The sequence below is a fragment of the Phallusia mammillata genome, chromosome 3 (genome assembly GCF_965637545.1).
Source record: "Phallusia mammillata chromosome 3, kaPhaMamm4.hap1.1, whole genome shotgun sequence".
NCBI lineage: Eukaryota > Metazoa > Chordata > Ascidiacea > Phlebobranchia > Ascidiidae > Phallusia > Phallusia mammillata.
The window spans coordinates 12,198,427-12,222,216 of record NC_137254.1 but is presented as its reverse complement, the minus strand read 5'-3'; the positions used below and the strand labels follow the sequence as shown (position 1 = coordinate 12,222,216).

Here is a 23,790-nt window from a genome sequence, read left to right as displayed (position 1 = left end):
AGACACAACTATGACTGAGTGAATATGTTACATACTGACAAGAATGGTATCAAATGCACAGTTTCAAATGCTTCACAATTAACTACAAATTTTGCACCAAATATTGTTCTAGGAGGTAAAAAACAATGACAGATTTTGGCAAGGTAAAAAACACAGAAAGGCTTAGAAAACAAAACATTTTCACAATACTTGGTTGTTATCAGTACAGACATTACAATGTTTAGTTGAAGAGGTATTCGGAATGTTTACAATTTATGAAGAACACACTACACAACACTAACATGCATGATAAGGCTATAAGGCAAGATGAAAGACATATAGGTAGTACAGACTTAGCAAGAATGACATGTGAAGAGGCATATATGTTGGTGTAATGAAGAATGAAAAGGTTACAAATATGAAAGAGCATGCACAGAAAGTAGAAATTTAGCCACATTCAAGTAAACACAGCTTTCGGATGTCCCTCATCAAAGTTGAGTCATAAGTTTTGACTCGAACTCTCCGCACCATCCCGTCATGATCTGGAAAGACCTCCTCGACCAGTCCTTTGGGCCATACTCCTCGTTTTGTATTGGCATCCATTACCAACACAACATCTCCAACTTCAAAGTTCTTCTCAGGTTGCAACCACTTCTGGCGTTTTTGCAGAAGTGGCAAATAGTCCTTCACCCAGCGCTTCCAAAACTGGTCGCTCAACCATTGGACTGCGCGCCAGGATTTCTTGTAGCCATCTGCTTTGATGAATTCTCCAGGTGGCAATGTAGCTTCAATTCCACCAGCTAACAAAGTAATGGGCTTCAAAGCAGACCCATCCTTTGGATCATCACTGACAGGTGTCAGTGGTCTGTTGTTTAAGATCGATTCCACTTCTATCAGGAAGGTGTTCAAAGATTCCTCAGACAATATCTTGTCTCCAGTCAGTGACTGCAAAATTTTTCGCACAGAGCGAATCATTCTCTCCCATACACCACCTTGGTGGCTGGCAGCTGGGGGATTGAAATGCCATTCAATTCCCTTTTGTAGTAGCTCTGTATGTATCTGTTGTTGATTCCATGCTTTAATCCCTTCGCGGAGTTCTCTGTCAGCTCCAATGAAGTTGGTTCCATTGTCACTATATATGTGTTTAGTGGTAGATCCTCTTCTCAGCACAAATCTACGAAGTGCCTGTATGAATGAACTAGTGTCCAGTGAGCCAGCTAGCTCTAAATGTACAGCCCTTGTAGCCATACAAGTAAAAATGCAGCCATATCGTTTCACATGACTGCGTCCAATTTTTACCATTAGAGGGCCAAAGTAGTCAACCCCTGCATGAGTAAAGGGTAACTGTCCAGACTCAACACGACAAACCGGCAAGGGTGCCATCAACTGCCTACCAGCTTGTGCTTTCCAAAAACGACATTTTCTGCAGTCCTTCAAGTAGTGACGAACAGATGATTGGCCTTTGAGAATCCAGTACCTCTCACGGGTGGCTGCTAGAACGTGTTGAGTTCCACTATGTCCTTCTCGCTGATGGTAATGATGTATAATCAGCCCAGTAACATGGTGACGACTAGGCAAGATCATAGGGTGCTTCATGTCCTCTGGCAGAGTTGCATGTTGTAGGCGACCTCCCACTCTCATAGTGCCATTTATTTTCATAGGGCTAAGTCTACCAAGAGCCCGGTTTCGAATATGTAATCCATTCGAATGCTGAGATTCCAAGTAGTGGGAAAAGCTCTGGTATTCCTTAAGATCCGATGACATAGATCCGAATGCTTGATGCTGAACCAGCTTCACCACTTGATGGACAGCTGTTTCCATTTCCTCTGCCGTCAGCAGACCTGCCTTGGGTGCAGGTTTGCGTAATTTCTCTGAAAACTTACACATCATGTACTGCTTGAACCGCAACAACCAACCAGTGGCCTTGAGTACAGCATTGTATGAAGAGTATCTGTCTAGCAAGTTGTCCAAACCATTTTGCACAATTTCTACTACAATTGTGTTGGCTTCAACATCTTCATGGTCTTCTGGCAATTGTAACACAGCTGGCTGTTCTGGCCAGCAACTTTCTTCTTTCCACAAAAATGATGGACCGGATAACCATGCCTTTGCCTTGTCCACCTGGTCAGGATAAAAACCCCTAGATGCAATGTCTGCAGGATTTTGCTTTGTATCCACATGTCTCCACTGTTCTGGTTCTGTGGCTGCTTGAATCACAGCCAGCCTATTGGCAACAAACGTCGGAAAGCGGCGTGATGTATTTCTGATGTACTGAAGCACAGAAGTGGAGTCTGTCCAGTACACAACCTTTTCCAACTCAAGATCCAACTCACGAATCACAAACTGCGCTAGTTTAACACCAACCACTGCTGCAGTGAGTTCAAGCCGGGGAATGGTAACTGCCTTTGAAGGGGAAACTCTGGACTTTCCCATCACAAATGAGCAGTGGTAGGAACCACCAGTTACCAGGCGAAGGTAGCAAACAGCTCCATAACCAGTTTCGCTTGCATCACAAAAGCAATGGAGCTCAGCACTTATGTAGTCCATTGTTTTAAAGCATCTAGGAATAGTAATTGATTCCAGCAGTGATAAATTGCCCAGCCACTTTTTCCAGGCCACCTCAAACTCGGTGGGAATAGCTTCATCCCATCCTATGTTTCTTTTGCATAATTCTTGCATAAGCTTTTTGATTGGCAAGATAAAGGGTTGCACAAACCCCATGGGGTCAAACAACTGACTTATTGTTGACAGAATTCCACGTCTTGTGCAGGGCTTTGGTTTCAACTTCACTTTGACCTCGAAGCAGTCCGTACCAGTGTTCAAGTACACTCCCAAAGCTCTCTCGATTGGCAATCCATCCAAGTCCATGTCTTTCACTGATGGAGCAAGGTTATCTTCATTAATAGACATTAACAGTTCTTTGCTGTTACTCAGGTACTTGGTAAGGTGAAATCCTCCACACTTAAGTAGCTCATCCAGTTCCTTGACTAGCTGGGAACCTTCCTCTAAAGTCTTGACCGACTTCAGGCAATCATCTACATAAAAATTCCGCAGGACAGTATCCGTTGTTTCCTTTGTTGCATTGCTCTCATTATCCTCAGCAACCTTTCTCAATGCAAAGCTGGCACAACTTGGAGAAGAAGTTGCCCCAAAAAGATGCACCAGCATCTGGTAATCCTCAGGTGGCTTGGACAAGTCATCATTTGGCCACCACAAAAACCTCAGAGCATCACAGTCATCTGGGTCCACAAAAACCTGATGGAACATTCCTTTAATGTCAACCATCAATGCAATCTTCTCCTGGCGAAAACGAAGAAGAACACCAACAAGGTTGTTGGTCAAATCAGGTCCTTGTAAGAGATTTTCATTGAGGGATGTGTCTGCATACTTGGCAGCGCAGTCAAACACAACCCGAAACTTTCCACCAGTGCAGCAGTGATGTGGAATGTACCAAGTCTTTCCCGGGTGTGGATCCTTTCCATCTGGTACTTTCCTGGCATGACCATTCTTCAGCGAGTCATTAATCTTTTCACTGTACTTCTGGAACAGTGACTGATCTGTCTTTAATCGTCTCTTTAAACCAAGAAGGCGTTTCTCGGCTGTTCCACGGTTATAAGGTAGCTTTACATTTTTATTCTTCCATGGTAGCGCAAGCTGATAATGCTTGCCTTTCCTTTGCACAGTCGAATTCATCATGGCGAGTGCCCTTTTGTCCTCCATAGATAGAGAGACATCATTTGAACACTTGTCATCCATAAAGTCATGATTATACATCTTCTGGAACATGTCATGTAGTTCATTATTGCCAATTGTGGCGAAGTTAACATTGCAACTGTCCTCTGATGCATCAGTGCCAACTAAGGTCCACCCAAGTCCAGTGTGAATAGCTGTTGGCTGTCTTGGCTTCCCGGTTCGCACTTCCCTGATAGAATGGGCTTCCTGCGTACCGGCCCCAATGAGAATATCCACTTCTGCATCAGGTAACTTTGGAAAGTCCAATCCCCTCAGATGAGAATAATGCTTTACATCTTCCATTGTAGGTATACTGTTCTTCAGTGTTGGTAGAGCATCCACCGTCAGTAGATTCTCAATACGGATTGAATCTGTTTCTTGAATCCCCTGTAGGGACAGTCCGACCTCGTATCCCTGCAGATCCTTACTGCCACTTATGCCATTAAGTCTTCTGGAAACTTGTTTTCCTTCAAGCTTGAGTCTCTGTTTCAGATTTGACGTGCAGAATGTAGTGTCAGATCCCTCATCCAGAAATGCATATGTCTCCACTACACGATTCAGATCCCTTCCCCACACATGTACTGGCACCACCTTGAGTCTAACCCTGTCCCTTCCTGCAGGGGGTGTAGTAACAGTGGCTACATATGTCGTTGAGCTTTCCTTGGGACTTTCAGCATTCTTCTTTTCCTCAGTCGATGTGGATGTTTTTTCTATATTTCGCTGTTCATCACGATGAAGTAGAGTATGATGTGGTTTTTCACAAGACTTGCACTTTCTGGAGCAGACACACTCATTTGCCATGTGGTCTGGTGAAAAGCAGTTGAAGCATAAGTTGTTATTCTTGACTGTTGTCCAACGGTCAAACTGTTTCTTTTTCTGGAACTCATCACATACCCATAATGGATGAGGTTTGTTACAAACCACACATGGTTGTGGCTTCTTCTTCCTTGTTTGATCTGGAGGTTTAGGTTTGTCAACATGTTCACATGATGTGGAGCCCAAAGTAGTTTGTGCAGAGAACACAGCATGTTCTTTCTTCTTCTGGGGCTTGTCCTTCTTTGGATCCCTTTCCTTAACTGTTGTCAATGCATCCGCAAACATGTTGTTGGAATCCATCACCTTCTGGTTGAGGTACGATGTCAGATTGCTGAATGTCACATTCCCATTCCTTCGGTAGAGTGAACTGGCCTCTGTGACAAATGTATTTTGCATGTGCTTGGGTAGTCGCTGAAATATGTCCACTAGGAATTGGGAATAGTCCAACTGTGACTCACAACCCAAAGATCGAAAAACCATTAAAGCATTTGTCATACTTGTAGCAAGAGAACGAAGACCTTCATTGTCCCCAGTCCTAATTGGTGGACCCTTGGTCAACTCTTTGACATGTGCATTTACCACCAAGTCCATGCGCCCGAAGTTATCTCTCAGCAACTCCCGAGCAGTAGCAAGACCCAATTCAGGTGGGCTCGTGGCACAACATCCATGGACAACATCATAGGCTTTGTCTTCACACATGTCTACAAGGTACTGAAGTTGTACAGCAGGATCAGGAAAATGCCTTGTGATCATCTCATCAAATTTCTTCATAAAGTTGTGGTAATTCATTGGATTCCCATAGAACTTTGGGAGCCCCCTTTTGGGCAGTGTAAAGCCATGCAGCATGGTTTTCGTACTCTCCACCAAGTCCACCATGGCCTTTCCATAGTGAAAGTCATCTTTGGTGAAGCTCTCATCTGGCTGAGGTTTGTACTTGGAGACCGGCCCCATAGAAGGACTGTGAGTCTCCTGCTTTATGTCTGTCTGTGTACATACAGGCAAGTATGGATCGGCAGAAACATTTAGCTGTTCTGCTGGATGAGCGACAGGATATTCAGGCTGTGGCAGCTTTGCTGTGGCTAGAGGGGTGAAACCAGAAATGGTATGCATTTCACCAGGCATTGGACAGTCCATCGGAGCTAGGTCATGGGCAGACTGCTGTAGACAAGCAGAGCTTCCCACCGTGGCGTCATCTATCTGATTTAGTGGGGGCATATCCAACCTGTATTCATGACGAGAATCACAGGATCCCACTGGTTCAGCCTCAAGTACAACCAGGTCAACCTCATGCCTCTTGCGCTGCACTTTCAACTGTGCATTGTAAGATTTTTGTCGATGTTCCATTTTTGCCTTGGCTAAAATTGCTTCAGCCCTTTCCTCTTCTCTTTTCCGTCGAGCTGCAGCCTGTTCCATTTTTCTTCTAATCGCCCTTTTCTCTGCATCAGCTTCTTCTCTTCTTCTTTTGGCTATGGCCTCTTCTTCTGCCCTTTTACGCATGGCATTTGCCTCTTCGTCTGCCCTTTTACGCATGGCATTTGCCTCTTCTTCTGCTCTTCTTTTGGCTATGGCCTCTTCTTCTGCCCTTCTTCGCTGGGCATTTTCTTCCTTTTCATCTTCAAGCATCATCTTTAAGGCATCCTCGTCTTCTCTGGCCTTACGTTTTATCTCCTCAGCTTTCATCAGTGCATCATTAACAGCATCAGCTGATGCTTGGAGAGTTAATTGTGCCTCTGACTCTGTCAGCTTGTTTTCTAGCTGAGCACGCCGCACCTCCCTCATTGAGTATGTAGTGCTTCTGCTTGATATTGAAGAAGAAGAGCGGAATGATTTCAAACTAGGAGCCTTGGAATAGTGTGAGTGGTGTGAAGATCTTGAGCTTGTTCTACTAGAACGATGTGAACTGGATTTAGAGGACAATCTTGACCCAGTTGAGTGATGTGAGCTTTTCGAATGCCCACCAGTAGAACCCAACTCCACAGCAGCATTTTGTAGAAATGTTTGATACATAGAATTTATGTTGTCCCCTTTTTCCTCCAGGGACTTGATCTTGTCCACTGCCTCTTGTTTCTGAGAGTAGAGTGAATCTGGAATCACAGAATGGTATTCCTTGCAACAGTCCAAGCACTTTGTCAGTGAACTATCAAAAGCTTCCTTTGCAGCTGGTACTTCCTTGATATTAGAAACATCTAGCATTAAGTTACAAACAATATTTTCGGCTTTGGTAACAGCACCCAAATGCCCACTCCGAGATGATTTCAAGAAATGCAACTTTTCTTGAAGCACTCCGTCCACATCCTCATGAGAGGATGTGCTAGAATTTGATCCAGGCATTGTATTTGCAACACCACTAATGCCAGACAGCAGATTTCAGACACCTTTTCTTAATAGAAAGGGGTCTGGCTTCTTCAGAAATGATGTGACGTCCAAAATTTTAGGACTAGTCACGGCCTAAGCTCACTTTAGGCAAACCTAGGCTAATGCCTTCGTTGGTACCATCATCAGGTACAATGAGTCAGTAATTCACAACTGCCCTCTAGACTGCACAAACTGTGGTTTTCAGTGTTATATTATGGCGATGAAGGTGCAAGAACAGTGCACGAATGACAACAAATACAGTTCGTATCCAAGATCCAAAACAGCTGAATTGCGCCACAGTGGATGTCAAGACTATACAGAATAGAGGAAATTGAGACAGTTAAGCACTTGAGCAGTTGAGATTTCTGAAGTTCACAGTACCTAGGTGTTTGACATTATGGTGTTGGCTTTATCGTCTAAACATTCAAACAACAATAACAAACGAAAAGTTACTAGAAACACTTCACATGGCTATACATTAACATACTTGTAAACTTGCTGACATTTGGTTAACACACAAACATTTAAACTAAGTCGATTCTAACAGATTACTGCACTAAAACATACAAACTGCACTTTTAGAACAAGGTGTGGCTAAGTCCAAGCACGTTTTAGTCACATGACCACATATAAAAGTTAGGATTGGCCCAAAACTAACAAAGAACAATGCACTTGGGAATAGACGTAACGCATGGTTGCACTTGGGAAAGAAAGCATAAAAATCACATTTAAATATTGTGAATTTGTCCGTAACACTAAGTTTGATTTCTATGACTAAATTAACTGCCCAAGAACCAATTTTGTTTCCCATTTAAACAAAGCAATGACAACATCCCAAACTTCTTCAAAATTTTGATAATTAGGATTATTCCAGGTGTGTTTTCTTATAGTAAAATAACTGATTTCTAATTATCATAGCAGTAAAGGTGACTGTAACCTTATATCACTCGCATAGACAACTTTTATCAACCAGTCAATTTAAGTGGGTTATTTTTGTATTAAAACAACCACACGAAAATTAAATGCATTCTGTGTAAATATAAACTATAATGATCAGTTTGTTTTTTAGGTCTTTACATTGTCATTCTTCCACTCTTCCTTCCTCTTTCCATTTTGTCTAAATCACACTCTTCTTCACATCTTTCTTCTTCATCACCATAACAACAGTCAGAATGAGAATGATCAACATCATCAGGCAGAGACTTGACACAAGAGAAACCTCCATCAGTGACTTCATACCTGGAATAACCTCTAACAAATAGATGAAAATCTTTAGATGGCAATTTACAATGACTCACAGCTTAGACTAAAATTTCAAAGCACCCATGTAACTGTGTTTTTAACAAATCCTAACTTTTGAAACAATTTATGAACAGACTTTTAACAGTGACTTACCAAGGCAAGTCTTGCCATCATTCGTCAGGAAGTATCCTTGAGAACAATAGCAGTAAGCTGCACCTGTCGTGTCTAGGCCACACATGTGAGAGCATCCCAATTCCTCCTAGAAAGCAATTGAAATAAGTGAGACCATAGACTACTAAGCAGAGACTGCACACTGCGATTTTTATTAAGATCCGTTCTGCTTGAACGCGACCAGTAAGAGTGCGGCGTTTACAATGGAAAAGGATAGAAAAAAAATCTGTTTTGTTGTCTGTTTTTTCGTGTTTACGTGAAGTGTAGGCTTTTAAAATAATTTTTATTGATTGGTACATCAACTTGACTACTTCTGAAAACATGATGAAAAAAGAAACTTTCCGAAGGCGAAAAAAAAACGACACAGGTGGCGATTGAATGTAAGAAATTTGCTACCAAATTTTTAGATGTGCATGTATGACAAAAATAAACCATTGCCAACATCTACAGATTATATTTGCGAAAAGAGATGTAACACGAATTGCTGAGTTACAAACGTTTTCAAAAGAATGTAACTAAATTTTAAAATCTGTCATGTATAAATAAAGACCATGCTATGCCCAACACATTTAAACTGCAATAAATTTTATCACATTGCCTTTTGCTTTGGTACTAATCCAGATATATTATTTTGATGATTATCAGGATGAAACTGGAAACAGCATATGTTCTCAAAGGAATGGCACAACATTTTAACATCAGTCATCATCAAATAAAGACCATGTCAGGCCTTACACATTTAAAGTGCAATCAATTTTGTCATTTCGCTTTTGTTCTGGTAGCTGTGTTATTTTATCAATGTAACATTTTTACACAAAAGTGATTTAAGATGTTGTTTTTGCAGCTTAAACTATCCAATCTCATAGATGTTGATCCCTGATATATCCAGTGGCGCGAAAAGTTTAGCGAAATGCTGACTGTGTCGCGTGGTTTTAAACTTTATTGATACTTTCTGTTTGTTTTCTCAGGAAATATTGCGCGAATAACCTTTTTAAACATCTGAAACTTAAATATTAGTGAAATCATGAACCTCAGTGTTAAAGAAGTTGTAGATACAGTGTCCTTGGCGTTGAAAGACGAAGATGAAAGCGAACGAGAAAGTGTTTGCAAAGCCTTTTATGGTAAGCCAATGTGTCATAATCCAAATCAGTCAGTCAAAAATATAGTGTTTAAACTTCTGCTGCTAAATTTTGGAGAAGAATGAAAAATACATATATTTATCCTCGTAATATACTGCTTTGTAAATTTTAGACAACAAAATTGATGGGAAGGCGCTTGGAGCTGTCAATCAGCTTGACATATTGAGAAATCAGCGCAAAAATTCTGATATGATGAATCAAACGTTTTCTATGAGAAGGAATTATTTTTCTTCTAATCCTAGTCCGAAAATTGCATGTCAAGAATGGCCAGCTTTGTCGGGGTATAATGAGGTAAATAACTCTCCATCATACATTCTGTGATACTCTAAGTGTAACAATGAATTTTTGTATGTATGCATATATGTGTTTTAAATGGTAAAAAATATATTCTTTTTCTACGGCTACAGCACTATAATTGTTTTCTTGTTTTTTGTTTCCAGTTGGTTAGAGAATTTAAAAAGATACAGAGCCCAACATTTTCAAGAGCATTGTTAACTATGCCAAACAAAAGACCACATCTGTGCAGGTCAAACGAATTTTGCAAAAGATCGTATTAAAAAATGAAGAGCAATTCCCAGTTTGTAAGATATTTGGTTTTATTACAGAAAAACTTTAAAAAAATGTCAAGATTACATGCTCATTTTCGTTTAAAATCATATTACCAACAACCGTATTCACTCGAAAAAATCAACAGATCATTTTTCGATCTTGGCTTTTGTGCAATATTATTCGGTCAAACACCAAAAAGGAATACTGCAGCGAGAGGTATCCGCTTGACCTGTACCCGGTAAGTTGTGGTGGCAATAAATTGTGATTGAGACATTGAAAAGGTCTTCTTTGAGTTCAATCTTATGACATATTTTGCTTTTGTAGGAAAACACAACTATAGATGAAATCATTAAAGCTGTTCCGAATCGCCACCAGCCATTCATTGCAGTATTAGGCAATGTAGAAGAAGTCAAGAAACTCCGCCTTTTTGTGAAAAACAACCACTGATAGAAGTGAAAAGCCTAACACAGGCATATATTGGTTAGTTTGCATACTACTATGTGTTTAACTATGAATATTGTCCTCATGTTCATTTGGCACTTCAGTTTCTTTCTTCAAACCTATTGTTAGGTATCCAGACAGCAGGTGTTAATGATTCTGTCAAAGAATTGACAATGAAAATAGGCCAAACTGTTTAATACTTTGCAGTGTTTGCTTTGCAATGATTTCTTTAACAATTCCTTTTTTGTTTTTTTCCTTCCAGCACAGTTCTTTCAAATACACTTTGTTTTTTTTCCGGCACGGTTCTTTCAAATACACATTTTTTTATATTTGTGTGGTGAAAGCTGGATAGAATTTTATTTGGGTAATCTTTACCCAACAAAGTTGGGTGTCCCCACGAATGTACCCAGAACATTAAATAAGGTACAAACCACAGCCAGTGGCGTAGCAGCCACTTGGCGGTTCTGGCTCTGCGCCAGGCTGTAAGGGGGCGGCAAAATGACTTAAGGGGACACTTCTGGATAAAAGTCATTATTTTTTAAAAAACTTTTTTTGTTCTTGTAAAAAAGGAAATTTTATCAGGATTCTGAATATGGAATTTGGTAAAATTTCAAAAATGTCTGTTTGAGCTGCATTTTTTCTTTTCCTAATTGCTTTTCATCAAATTGATGACTGTAATGTGATGCCAAAGTTCATACCCTTTCCAACAATACATAATATGTGGGGATTATTGCATGCTATGGCTTGTGTAACGGACAATAACGCTCATCTACAACAAAAAACTTTCCCGTCGTTGCAGCCATTACACCATACATGCATTGTTACGTCACAACTGCTAACCTTGTATGTGTCCCACTTTAACAGTCTCTTTGTTTCTGCACGTGTAGTCCAGTTAGTGTCACAATGGCATCTGAGTTAGTTGTGATCATATTAAGTTGTGTTATGGTGCATACTTTTATGTTCTGCAAGTAAGATTGTTTGGACTATTTTGTATTTATGACGTTCCCTATTCTATTTGGTTTAGGACTTAGGTGGTCGAAAATCGTTTTAAATCACTCTTCATTTCAATAAAGTGCATGTGAAACTAACCGCTCTTATTCTGCCAGTCAAGAGACTAAAAGGTAGGATTGGCACAGTGCTTGAATTCTACAGCTTGTGTTCAAGGTTAATGACTCGAGTGACTGTATATCGAAATCGGTTTTTAGACAGAAGTGTCCCCTTTATTGTAAACGTTTGGGTTGTTATTAATTGTAAACGTTTAAATGACAGGTTGTGGTTCAATTATACAAGTGTTCATTTAGACTCGAAAATGAAACGTGTCAAAGAGAGTGGAGCTTTTTTTTTTAAAGAAGAAATCAAGAGAAACAGAATTAAAAAAGCACGAGGGAGCTATGCTAAAATTTGTAACCTCTTCTTGTTCAAATGTTTCTTTAACATTACCAGAAAACGACTCAAATAAAAACCCAGACAATAACGATGAGCTCCAGAGAGATACTGAAAAGATCAGCTTATCAGCAGAAACGCAAGAAACAGGGTCTATCAAAAGTAATACCAATGAAATCAATTATGCATTGCCAGATATATATGGAGACGAAGGTAAAAATAACGACGAAGCAGTTGCAGTAGTCAACAATTTGCCCAATGATGTAGCCTCTTGGCCTGAAGTTATAGATCACCATTTGAGAGTTGAGCTAGTCAAAGCAGGACCAGAAAAGTATCAAAACAAGGAAGGCCCATTTGCTTCCAGCAGCAGAATAATTAAAGTTGGAGATAGCACTAAGCTTGAGCGAAGAAGTGTTTCCAAAGAATGGTTCTATAAAATACTCAAAAACGGTGACAGAATTTTGAGAAGTTGGTTATTATATTCGAAAAAGGAATCTGGATTGTATTGTTATTGTTGTAAGTTGTTCCACTTTACTGACTATGCTTTATTTATCACAAAATGTTTCAATAATTTTTGGCATTTAAATCCACGCATATTTGAGCATGAGAATTCCAAAATCCACAAAGAATGCATGGAAAAATGGAAAGAGCTTGCAATGAGACTACAATTGCAACAAACAATTGACAAGAACCTGCAGAAACATATGGATGAAGAGCGAAAAAAGTGGAAAGCAATTTTAGAAAGCATTGTTGATGTCATATTATTTCTGAGCAAGCAAAACCTTCCTTTTCGAGGACATCGTGAAGCTTTTGAATCCAACAACCAAGGGAATTTTTTAGAGACCGTGAAGCTTCTGGCAAAATATAGTCCCGTACTCAGCAAACACCTTTCTGATATTCGTATTTCTAAGAAGATGACAACTACTTATCTTTCGCCCACTATTCAAAATGAGCTTATTTTGCTTCTCAGTAAAAAAGTCAAAAACATCGTTCTTGAAGAGGTGCGCGAAGCTAAATATTTTGCGATTATGTGCGACAGTACTCCGGACATATCACATACTGATCAAATGACTCTTATAGTCAGATATGTAACAATCAAAAACAGTATTGCCCAACTGAAGGAATCGTTTTTGAATTTCTTTCCGTTGAGCGGAAAAACGGCAGCTGAAATTTCTCAATCTATTCTAGATGAACTTGAACTAAACAACTTAGATGTGATGATGTGTAGGGGACAAGGCTACGATAACGCATCTACTATGTCGGGAATTCATGCTGGAGTTCAGCAAAAAATTAAAAACATAAATCCAAAAGCACTATTCGTACCGTGTGGAAATCACACACTGAATCTTGCAGGTGTTCATGCCGTCGGATCGTCGCAATTAAGCGACAGATTTTTCGCTGTTTTGGAAAGATTGTATGCTTTTTTTGCTGCCTCTACTCATAGATGGGATGGTCCTTCTAAAGCATGCGCCAATCGCGCTGAAGCGAGTGATTGATACGCGATGGAGCGCACATCACGCTGCTGTAAAGGCCCTTTACGCAGGTTTTGATGAGATTATGGATGCTCTAGAGCAGCGGTTCCCAAACTGGGGTCCGCGGACCTTTAGGGGTCCGTGAAGCAATTTTGTGGGGTCCGCGAAAGGGTTGACGTGCGTCTACTCTATAGTCTTATTTGGCGTCAATTTGTGTCAATGAATAGGTTTAAATCAAAGTACAATTAGAGATCCACTGCCTCCATTACTATACAATAGATAGCCTTTATTGCATAACAACTACCAAGAATGCAATTGTTTGCGCACTATCGTAATGTTTTCTGTCTTGTCTGTGATGTCACAAACCGTCTTTGGATCTTTGTTATGTGTAATTTTGCATACCTAATAGGCTAATTCTGTAAATAAACTTTCGTATTGCTAAAATACACCTTCAGGCTTAAGTTCCGCGAGTCCTCGATATAATGGCAAAGTGACCGTTTCGAAAAAACAACGAAAAAGTTTGAAAACCACTAAGTTAGAAAGTTGTTACATAAAAAGAATCGTGACTGCACCAATGTACTAGAACAGGGGTTCTTAACCTGGGGTGCATGCACCCCCAAGGGGTGCGGGGATGCTGAAACATTACGGTTTGTTAGGTCTATTCTATTTAAGCGATTACATAAGGAGGAGCGAAAATTGGTCAGTGATTTGAAAGGGGGTGCGAAAATTGGTTAGTGATTTGAAAGGGGTGCAGCAAGGAAAAAACGTCAAGAACCACTTTGCTAGAAGAAACAATGGCTTTGCATTTTTTCTATAGCATTCTTTGATTTTTATAGGGCCGCGAAATATCAAAATAATTGCAAAGGGTCCACCAGGCAAAATTTTCGAAAAAGTTTGGGAACCGCTGCTCTAGAGGAACTATGTAATCCAAACGAAAATCTTAATACACGAGGTGACGCTCATAGTATTCTAGAAGCGATTCAGAATTTTTCTTTCTTTTCCTTCTTATGTTTTTGGAAAGTAATCCTGCGAGAATCTCATGATACTCAAACTTACTTGCAGCAAAAAGGACTGCTGTTAGCGCTAACAAGATGAAAGAGTTTGTCAACTTTTTAGTGGAAGAACGAGATAATCTGGTTAAAAGTTCTGTGGATGCAGCGATTAAAAAATGCGCAGAGCTAGAGATTCCAGTTGAAGATCGGAGAGTTCGCAGAAAAAAGAGAATGCCTGGCGAACACGCTGAAGATGCTGGCCTTAGTGTTGTTGGAGAAGTAAGACGATGCATGCTTCAAGCTTTGGACAGATTTAAACTTGAAGCTGAAACTAGGTTTACGGGCATACACCACTTGAATGATATGTTTGGATTTTTGAATCCTCACGCGCTGCTGCAAAGCGAAAGTCACAATGGATTCACCAACGCTTTTGAAAGCACTTATGACGACGAGGTGGACTTTAAAGAATTAGCTGTGGAAATTGACAGATTTAAGAGGCTGGTGCGAAGCAGTGAAACCACGTTTGATCGTAATGCAACAGCGTTTGATGTCTTACAGTGGTTAGCTAAATCACACCTACTCGATTCGACACCATATTTATGTTTGTGTCTTAAACTTTACCTTACTATTGGTGTTTCAATTGCGAGCTGTGAGAGGAGTTTCTCAAAGCTCAAAATGATAAAGTCGTATTTACGTCTTACCATGAATGATGATCGGCTATCAGCTCTATCGATTCTTTCAATAGAAAGAGACTACGTTCAAGAACTTGATTTCGAAGACATTATCGCTGATTTTGCTTCGGCGAAAGCTCGAAAAGTTCAATTTTGAGGCGGCTATTGATCTTTCATTTGCCTAGTACATTTGTTCTCCATTTTTTATTTTTGGCCTTAACGCTGAGACAGTGAGGCTTCTTTCTCGAGCAATATAGAACTTCTGACACACGGCACATTATTTGTAAATATTTTTATTGAAAAGATTGCTTGAACATGAAACTAATTCAAAATTTGCTGCAGCCTACTTAGGGCGGCATTTTCAACGAAAGCCAGGGGCGGCAGCATATGTTCCTACCCCACTGACCACAGCTACCCAATATAGCCTTTGGGTGGAAAATTATAATACCCAAAAACGAAAATTGGGTAAGTAAGTGTGATACCCAAGTTGGTTTGGGTATCAATCACCCAAAAAAATGTAGTGGATGTCCCCACGAATGTACCCTGTTTGGCATAGAAGTACCCAATGATTTTGGGTGTTAGTTACCCAATTTTACTAACAGTGTATTTTTACAAACATCACATACTGAGGTTTTTTGGTGTGTGTCAACATGTGTGTTTTTAAGTGATTACTTCGGGAAAATCTTTCTTCACAAACATCACATCGATAAGGTTTCTCATTTGTGTGTATCAACATGTGTGTTTTTAAATTTCCAGTTTGGTTAAAGCATTTTTCACACACATTACATCGATAAGGATTCTCATTGTTGTGTGTCAACATGTGTGATTTTAAATTTCCAGTTTGGTTAAATTTTTTTTCACAAACAATGCACTGATATGGTTTTTCTTTGGTGTGTGTCATCATGTGAGTTTTTAAAGTCCCAACATGGCGAAATCTTTTTTCACAAACATCACATCGATGAGGTTTATCTTTGGTGTGTGTCAGTGTGTGCAGTTTCAAACTTTCACGATGACTAAATCTTTTTTCACAAACTTCACATTGATAAGGTTTCTCTATGATGTGTGTCTCTTTAAAGTCCCAACTTGACGAAATCTTTTTTCACAAACATTACATTGATGAGGTTTCTCATTCGTGTGTATCAAAATGTGTGTTTTTACACTTCCTCTATCGCGAAATCTTTTTTCACAAACATCACAACGATACGGTTTTTCACTGGTGTGTCTCAGCATGTGTCTTTTCAAACTTCCACTTTCGCTAAAGTGTTTTTCGCAAACAATGCAGCGATGTGGTTTCTCTTTGGTATGTGTCAAAATGTGATTTTTTAAATTTCCACGCCGACTAAATCTTTTATCACAAAAAACGCATTCATGTGGCTTCTCTTTGTTGTGTGTCATCGTGTGTCTTTTTAAAACCCCAACTTGGCGAAATCTTTTTTCACAAACATCACATCGATGGGTTTTTTCTCCGATGTGTGTCAGCATGTGCCTTTTCAAATGACTACGTTGGTTAAAGCATTTTTCACAAACATGACACCGATGAAGTTTCCGATTTCTGTGAGTCAACATGTGTGTTTTTAAAGTCTTTACTTGGCAAAATCTTTTTTCACAAACATCACATCGATGAGGTTTCACTGCGGCGTGTTTCCACATGTGTCTTTTTAAAGTCCCAACTTGACTAAATCTTTTTTCACAAACATCACATCGATGTGGCTTATCTTTGTTGTGTGTCATCATGTGTCTTTTTAAAGTCCCAACTTGACTAAATCTTTTTTCACAAACATCACATCGATGTGGCTTATCTTTGTTGTGTGTCATCATGTGTCTTTTTAAAGTCCCAACTTGACTAAATCTTTTTTCACAAACATTACAATGATAAGGTTTTTTCTTTGGTGTGTGTCAACATGTGTATTTTTACACTTCCTCTTTGCCCAAATCTTTTTTCGCAAACAATGCAGCGATGAGGTTTCTCTTTGGTGTGTGTCAACATGTGGTTTTTTAAATTTCCGCTTTGGGCAAAGCTCTTTTCACAAACATCATATCGATGAGGTTTCTCATTGGTTTGTGTCAACATGTGTGTTTTCAAATGTTTACTTGTTACAAATAGTTTTTACACAAACATTACATTTATCAGGTTTATTTTTAGTGTGAGTCGCCTGACACAATTAAACAACAATAATACTACCTGAAAAAAATTGTCTTTTATATTGGTTACAAACTGGGCCACACAACTAATCGGACGTATTCCTGTGGCACTTACAAAATAGCCAAATCGTTTTTTCCAGTATTGAATCAATGTATTTACTTTCGCGTAAATATTGAATCAAAGTATTTTATTATGCGTACGGTTTTTCACTGGTGTGTCTCAGCATGTGTCTTTTCAAACTTCCACTTTCGCTAAAGCGTTTTTCGCAAACAATGCAGCGATGTGGTTTCTCTTTGGTATGTGTCAAAATGTGATTTTTTAAATTTCCACGCCGACTAAATCTTTTATCACAAAAAACGCATTCATGTGGCTTCTCTTTGTTGTGTGTCATCGTGTGTCTTTTTAAAACCCCAACTTGGCGAAATCTTTTTTCACAAACATCACATCGATGGATTTTTTCTCCGGTGTGTGTCAGCATGTGCCTTTTCAAATGACTACGTTGGTTAAAGCATTTTTCACAAACATGACACCGATGAGGTTTCCGATTTCTGTGAGTCAACATGTGTGTTTTTAAAGTCTTTACTTGGCAAAATTTTTTTTCACAAACATCACATCGATGAGGTTTCACTGCGGCGTGTTTCCACATGTGTCTTTTCAAAGTCCCAACTTGACTAAATCTTTTTTCACAAACATCACATCGATGTGGCTTATCTTTGTTGTGTGTCATCATGTGTCTTTTTAAAGTCCCAACTTGACTAAATCTTTTTTCACATACATCACATCGATGTGGCTTATCTTTGTTGTGTGTCATCATGTGTCTTTTTAAAGTCCCAACTTGACTAAATCTTTTTTCACAAACATCACATCGATGTGGCTTATCTTTGTTGTGTGTCATCATGTGTCTTTTTAAAGTCCCAACTTGACTAAATCTTTTTTCACAAACATTACAATGATAAGGTTTTTCTTTGGTGTGTGTCAACATGTGTATTTTTACACTTCCTCTTTGCCCAAATCTTTTTTCGCAAACAATGCAGCGATGAGGTTTCTCTTTGGTGTGTGTCAACATGTGGTTTTTTAAATTTCCGCTTTGGGCAAAGCTCTTTTCACAAACATCACATCGATGAGGTTTCCCATTGGTTTGTGTCAACATGTGTGTTTTCAAATGTTTACTTGTTACAAATAGTTTTTACACAAACATTACATTTATCAGGTTTATTTTTAGGGTGAGTCGCCTGACACAATTAAACAACAATAATACTACCTGAAAAAAATTGTCTTTTATATTGGTTACAAACTGGGCCACACAACTAATCGGACGTATTCCTGTGGCACTTATAAAATAGCCAAATCGTTTTTTCCAGTATTGAATCAATGTATTTATTTTCGCGTAAATATTGAATCAAAGTATTTTATTTCGCGTAAATACGTCAGAAACTATTTTTTCAGTCAAAAAGTTCTTATCTGTGCGTGAAGCGGTTGATGTCACGTCTGCAATACATTTGTTCGATTTAAGACAGGTAATTGTAATGGAAATGGATCTTGAACTTTTCAAAGCCTTGAGATTGCAAAAAAATCTACAATAAATAGTAACTAAGATCTACGCAACAGTTAAAGTGATTTGACATTTGGCTTGTAATCAAAGTTGACTAAAGTCATCCTTCTATTCAAGCCAATCAATATTATATATCAGTGTTTCCAAGTATCAACACTTAAGTCCAAAGCTTTGTTTTTTTTTTTTGAACTTCTAGGTAACGCTCTGAATGACTTTTTTACTTTTCCCAATTTAACATAACAAACCCCTGGTAAATTGATTGAAACAGTGTGTTCTAAACATGACAGACAAACAAATTCGTCCTTTGAATATAACTAACATAACACACTAGCTTTTCCTCGCCACTGTAAACCTTAACAGGGCTACAAAGATCAGTTGTTGCCTGTAAACAAAGTAATGTAGACATTAACGGGATGTGCAACCAGCTGCGACTTACGGCTATACCACGTTTTTGTATTACAGGAAGCAATTCGATGCATGGCAAGATTAGCTACCTTCCATGAACTTAGAAACAAAGATACAGGCAACTGGCTGAGAGTACTGGCAACAGGTGGGATTTCGAAATTGATTTCGTGAACAATTGTAGAACATCACAACCAAAATCGAAACACGCAACGAAGTTGGATACCACCACTACACACCAAATGATGACTCACATTGTGTTATTTTGTTTGGTGCTGTTGTTATATAAACAAACAATTAAAATAAATTCGCTGTTAAAAGTATATTTTGAACTTAAAAAAGATTTAACACCCTTACTCCACGGAAAGCGCCTAATTTTGCGACTGATCAAAAAAACCTTGTTTCGGTTTTATATGTAAAAAATGTTTCCGAATATTAAACTTTAAATCTATGTTTCAAAGAAAAAACGTTTCGACCAAAATGCTTCAACGTAAAGAAAAACCGAAAAAATATTTGAATATGTATCACAAAGGGACTAGATGTCACTAATTGCTGTTTTTATAATTATTGCAAGGCTTAAAATTTTGTGAAATTTCCGTTATGGTGGAGATGGAGAACCATTTTTGGCTTGCGAAAGCAATCATGTTGCGTTTGTTGTTATCGTTTCAAAATTGATTTATTTACAAAGTATGTCAAGCCATTTGCGTTAAATGGTACTGAGGAAACACAAAACGATTGTTGAAAAAGCAAAGGCAAGCTTTAGTCATCATACAAAACATTTTTTGAACAATTATGGATTTAGTCATAATACACAGGTAAAAAATTCATTTCCACCACACACTCTAAAAAAACTGTATTCATTTTTGTGAATCTTTTGAATGATACGATCATTGTAGTATGGTTAAGTACACATTATAAACTGAACACTTAGGTTTGCACAGAAACAGATAGAGGTATATTAAATCACAGCATGCCAAGCTACTTAAAGTTATCAAATAACCTGTTTTGCAGATCTATTTTCATCAAATGCGAGGTTGACCCGTTGCTTACTGTACTAGACTACATTAGCGTTGGTTTACAATGCAATGGCATAATGTTGATCATTCGGGAAAATCAGAGCCTATTTCAATCTCTTTTCTGTAGCTCTGACCATTATTCATGGAACAGTAGCATATTTCTTACATTGTTCGGCCTATTTTTTTCTGATGATGGCAGCAACAACAAAATAAAGGAAATCGATGTGTACAAAGCTTGTCTTGACTTCATAGATATGTGTTTTCATAATGATTAGTGTTGTCTTTATATTTGAAAATGATGGTAGAATTGTTAGGTTGTAGTTGACTGGCCCAAAACATTATATATTTCTTATCCTTATTGTTACAAAGTTAGTGTTAAAATGCTTAATCATTATAACATTGGAAGAATTTTCGGAATGTTATTTGGTGTGTACACATTACAGGTAGTGTGCACCTTTGTGGTATTTAAGGTAACATATTAATTGTGAAATGTTTTAAATCCAGAAAAGCGTGGTTATGAAGTTTGTAACCGGCTGTGAAAAAATTACACCTCTTGGATTGCCACAAGAAAAGAAAGTGCAGTTTGTGCAGGAGTGCCCAACCGATTGTAAATGATTGGCCACTGTTAGTACTTGTGCAATGTGCATTAACTTTCTTGTTCACATTAATACGTGTGTAAAGATGCAAGATGCATTTCGACAAGCAACTACATGTGAACCAGGATTTGGACTTATGTAATAATCAGTTGTCTGTTTGAGAAGGCGTTTAAATGAGTATATTAATGATTCAGAAAGGTAAAATAGGCACCATTTCTGTCTCTTTAGTGACTATATTGGTGTTACATGGTTACTTTTCAATGTAACTCCAATAATGTTCTTGTGTGGTTTTGGAGGGAACTATAAGACTGTGGTGTACCCTATCTTTAGGGGATTCATTTCGTCAAAATTTCTGATTGTTGTCTCATGCCAAGTAATGTTATTACAGCGCCTACATTGTTGTATACTGAGTTACAACAACTCTACCCGAAAATTGAAAATAAACATCTTCCTGGGAATCGGTTTGTTTTTGTAATTTATTTTAATGTAGTTTCGTACAATTAAACAGATTTTCAGTTTCGAATATGGATCATTTTACAAAGTATGCAAAAGCTATATACGTAAAGTCGTCTGAAGTAAAAAATTAGTTCTCATACAAAATTCCAATTACCAGTTTTGTAAGTATTAAGGTTTTCGACTTGAGTGTTCAGGCCTTGGACTGAATTGATCCTGCAGAACTTGTTTGGTTTTGTTTATTTGATACTAAACTGAGCAAATCCACAACTGCAGTAATGCGTTGGAGAATACAATTCTGAGTAAATCAGATGGTAGAACAGAAATGTAACTGGGCAACCGCAAAGGACCCTTGTAGCTTCGACGTGGCAAACAAGCAAGCGACTAAAGGGCTATTGAGCAATTCAGTGTAGTAGGACAAACAAGGTTATGTAGTAACTATTGTATCAAGCATTGGTTAAATGTTTGGCACTGAAAAATTTTATACAAACACCGCACAAAACAATATTTAATTAACATCGCTATATCACATAACAATCGTCATGGCTATTTCTTAAGTCCAATGCAGGATATTAATGTCACGAATCCAAGCCAAGTCAATTGTTTGTAATCGTGCGAAATCAGATCATCATGCATCTGGTTGTAAAAACAACTTTGCAGGGAGAAAATTATCTCATAGCACTGAATACATTTTGCATGGACCGCGAGTTTTCCAAAGAATTATGAAGGGAAAAATATTGTGTTTTATTTAGAATATGCTTATTTTGTTTCGATTTTTTCCACCAACAGAACGAATTGTATATGTATGTACAAAGGTAAGACAATGGATTTTGGGGTTCAAGAATTGTTATTTGGATTAACAAAACCTTCCCCAAAAAACATCACATAGATAATTTTTCACCAGTGTGTGTCAACATGTGTTTTTTCAAACCACCTTTTCGGCTATATCCTTGATTACAAACATCACATCGATGGGGTTTCTCATTGGTGTGGGTCAATATGTGTCTTTTCAAAGTTCCAAGTTCGCGAAATCTTTTCTCACAAATGTCACATCGATGGGGTTACACTGGTGTGAATCAAAGAGTGTCTTTTCAAATATTCACATTGGGCAAATCTTTTTTCACAAACAGCACATCGATAAGGTTTCTTGTTGGTGTTGTGGATCGAAATGTGTTTTTTCAAATTTCCACTGTGACCAAAACTTTGCTCACAAATGGGACATTGAAGAGGTTTCTCTTTGGTGTGTGTCAACATGTGTCTTTTTAAATTTCCACCTTGGCTAAATCGTTTTTCACAAACATCACATCGATAAGGTTTCTCATCGTTTGTGTGTTTCAACATGTGTTTTTTTCGACTTCCATCTTCAGAAAATCTTTTTTCACAAAAATCACATCGGTGAGGTTTCTCTTTAGTGTGTGTCATCATGTGTTTTTTCAAATGTGCACCTTGGTTAAATCTTTTTTCACAAGTTTCACATCGATAAGGTTTCTCTTTGGTGTGTGTTAACATGTTTGTTCTTAAGTATCCACCAAAACGAAATCTTTTTTCACAAACATGACATCGATGAGGTTTCTCGTTATAATGTGTCAACATGTGTTTTTTTAAATATACATGGGCAAATCTTTTTTCGCATACACTACATCGATGTGGTTTCTCTTTAGTGTGTGTCAACATGTGTCGTTTCAAATTTCCACTGATACCGAATCTTTTCTCACAATTGGGACATTGAAGAGATTTCTTGTTGGTGTGTGTCAACATGTGTGTTTTCAAAGCATCTTCTCGGTTAAATTGTTTTTCACAAACATCACATCGATGAGGTTTTTCTTTAGTGTGTTGTACCAACATGTGTTTTTTCAAACTTCCAGCCTGAGAATATCTTTTTTCACAAACATCGCATCGTAGAGGTTTCTCGGTGTGTGTCAACATTTTTGTTTCCAACTACTGCAGAAAAGTGGACATCTATGTTATGTTAGCGTTATAAATGCCATGCAAATAACGACGACTTGGCAATTAATATGTTATTGTAAGATGGAACTGCGCAGAAGCAATGCGTTTATCTTCGGACCACTATCCGCTAGTTGGAACCGGTTAATTTTTTTTCGTTTCAGTTGAATTCTACCCATCATCTGCCTGATCTTATCAAAATTCAAAGAATTTTGCCCGTGCACTGTTATTGTTGACACGCACTGTAAATGTTATCTATTCTTTAGTACAAAAAATCACAAATATCAATCAGACTGCATTTTTACTAGTTCGGTTCGGGTCCAACGCCAAACAAAATATAGGGTTCGACTCCCGTTCGGGGTTTTAAAATATCATAATTAACTATCAGGTTTAATGAAATTAACCGCTCAAACCGGTTCGCGGGTTCGGGTTCGTCTCCCTGGCTCTGCAGAACTTTATTGAGATTTAAAGACTGTGAACGTTAATTTAAATTCTGCCCCCAAAAGCGAAAGTATTGTGCAGGAAACGAAAAACATAGCAAGACTAACTTACTTAGGGGGTCTGCGGACCTATAAAATTTATTAAAGGGGTCCGTGACCACAAAAAGGTTGGGAACCACTGCTTCAACTAGACGCGAAGATCGAACTCAACAATCTTAACGATCAGTCCTAACTGTTTATGACGTCATTATCATTTATAATATTGTGTCGCTTTTGGTGCCTGTTTTTTCCGCATTGTTTGC

General features: G+C 38.4%; 4 protein-coding genes across 4 annotated transcripts; 2 read left to right on the top strand and 2 right to left on the bottom strand.

Annotated features, from left to right (window-relative positions):
- Window positions 1–426: 426 nt before the first annotated feature.
- LOC145219533 (uncharacterized) lies at window positions 427–6,858 on the bottom strand. The gene has a single exon (XM_080086886.1). The coding sequence runs from the start codon at window positions 6,856–6,858 to the stop codon at window positions 427–429; it is 6,432 nt and encodes a 2,143-aa protein (XP_079943012.1).
- A 4,957-nt stretch (window positions 6,859–11,815) lies between these two features.
- Window positions 11,816–13,303, top strand: LOC145219532 (zinc finger MYM-type protein 1-like). Its single transcript, XM_080086885.1, has one exon. The coding sequence runs from the start codon at window positions 11,816–11,818 to the stop codon at window positions 13,301–13,303; it is 1,488 nt and encodes a 495-aa protein (XP_079943011.1).
- A 1,067-nt stretch (window positions 13,304–14,370) lies between these two features.
- Window positions 14,371–15,099, top strand: LOC145219530 (uncharacterized). Its single transcript, XM_080086884.1, has one exon. The coding sequence runs from the start codon at window positions 14,371–14,373 to the stop codon at window positions 15,097–15,099; it is 729 nt and encodes a 242-aa protein (XP_079943010.1).
- A 398-nt stretch (window positions 15,100–15,497) lies between these two features.
- LOC145219529 (uncharacterized) lies at window positions 15,498–23,097 on the bottom strand. The gene is made up of 4 exons (XM_080086883.1): window positions 22,155–23,097; window positions 17,286–18,265; window positions 16,554–16,791; window positions 15,498–16,035 (listed from the first exon to the last, which is right to left on the bottom strand). The coding sequence occupies exons 1-4, from the start codon at window positions 23,028–23,030 to the stop codon at window positions 15,538–15,540; spliced, it is 2,592 nt and encodes an 863-aa protein (XP_079943009.1). The 5' UTR covers window positions 23,031–23,097; the 3' UTR covers window positions 15,498–15,537.
- Window positions 23,098–23,790: the final 693 nt, after the last annotated feature.

Coding starts and splice junctions, on each gene's coding strand:
- LOC145219530 (XM_080086884.1), top strand. CDS start 14,371: ATGAAAGAGTTTGTCAACTTTTTAGTGGAAGAACGAGATAATCTGGTT.
- LOC145219533 (XM_080086886.1), bottom strand. CDS start 6,858: ATGCCTGGATCAAATTCTAGCACATCCTCTCATGAGGATGTGGACGGA.
- LOC145219532 (XM_080086885.1), top strand. CDS start 11,816: ATGCTAAAATTTGTAACCTCTTCTTGTTCAAATGTTTCTTTAACATTA.
- LOC145219529 (XM_080086883.1), bottom strand. CDS start 23,030: ATGTTGACACACACCGAGAAACCTCTACGATGCGATGTTTGTGAAAAA. Junction 18,266..22,154: donor CCAGTGTAACCCCATCGATG/TGACATTTGTGA, acceptor GTGTAAAAACTA/TTTGTAACAAGTAAACATTT. Junction 16,792..17,285: donor AGACACACCAGTGAAAAACC/GTACGCATAATA, acceptor TTGTGAAAAAAG/ATTTAGTCAAGTTGGGACTT.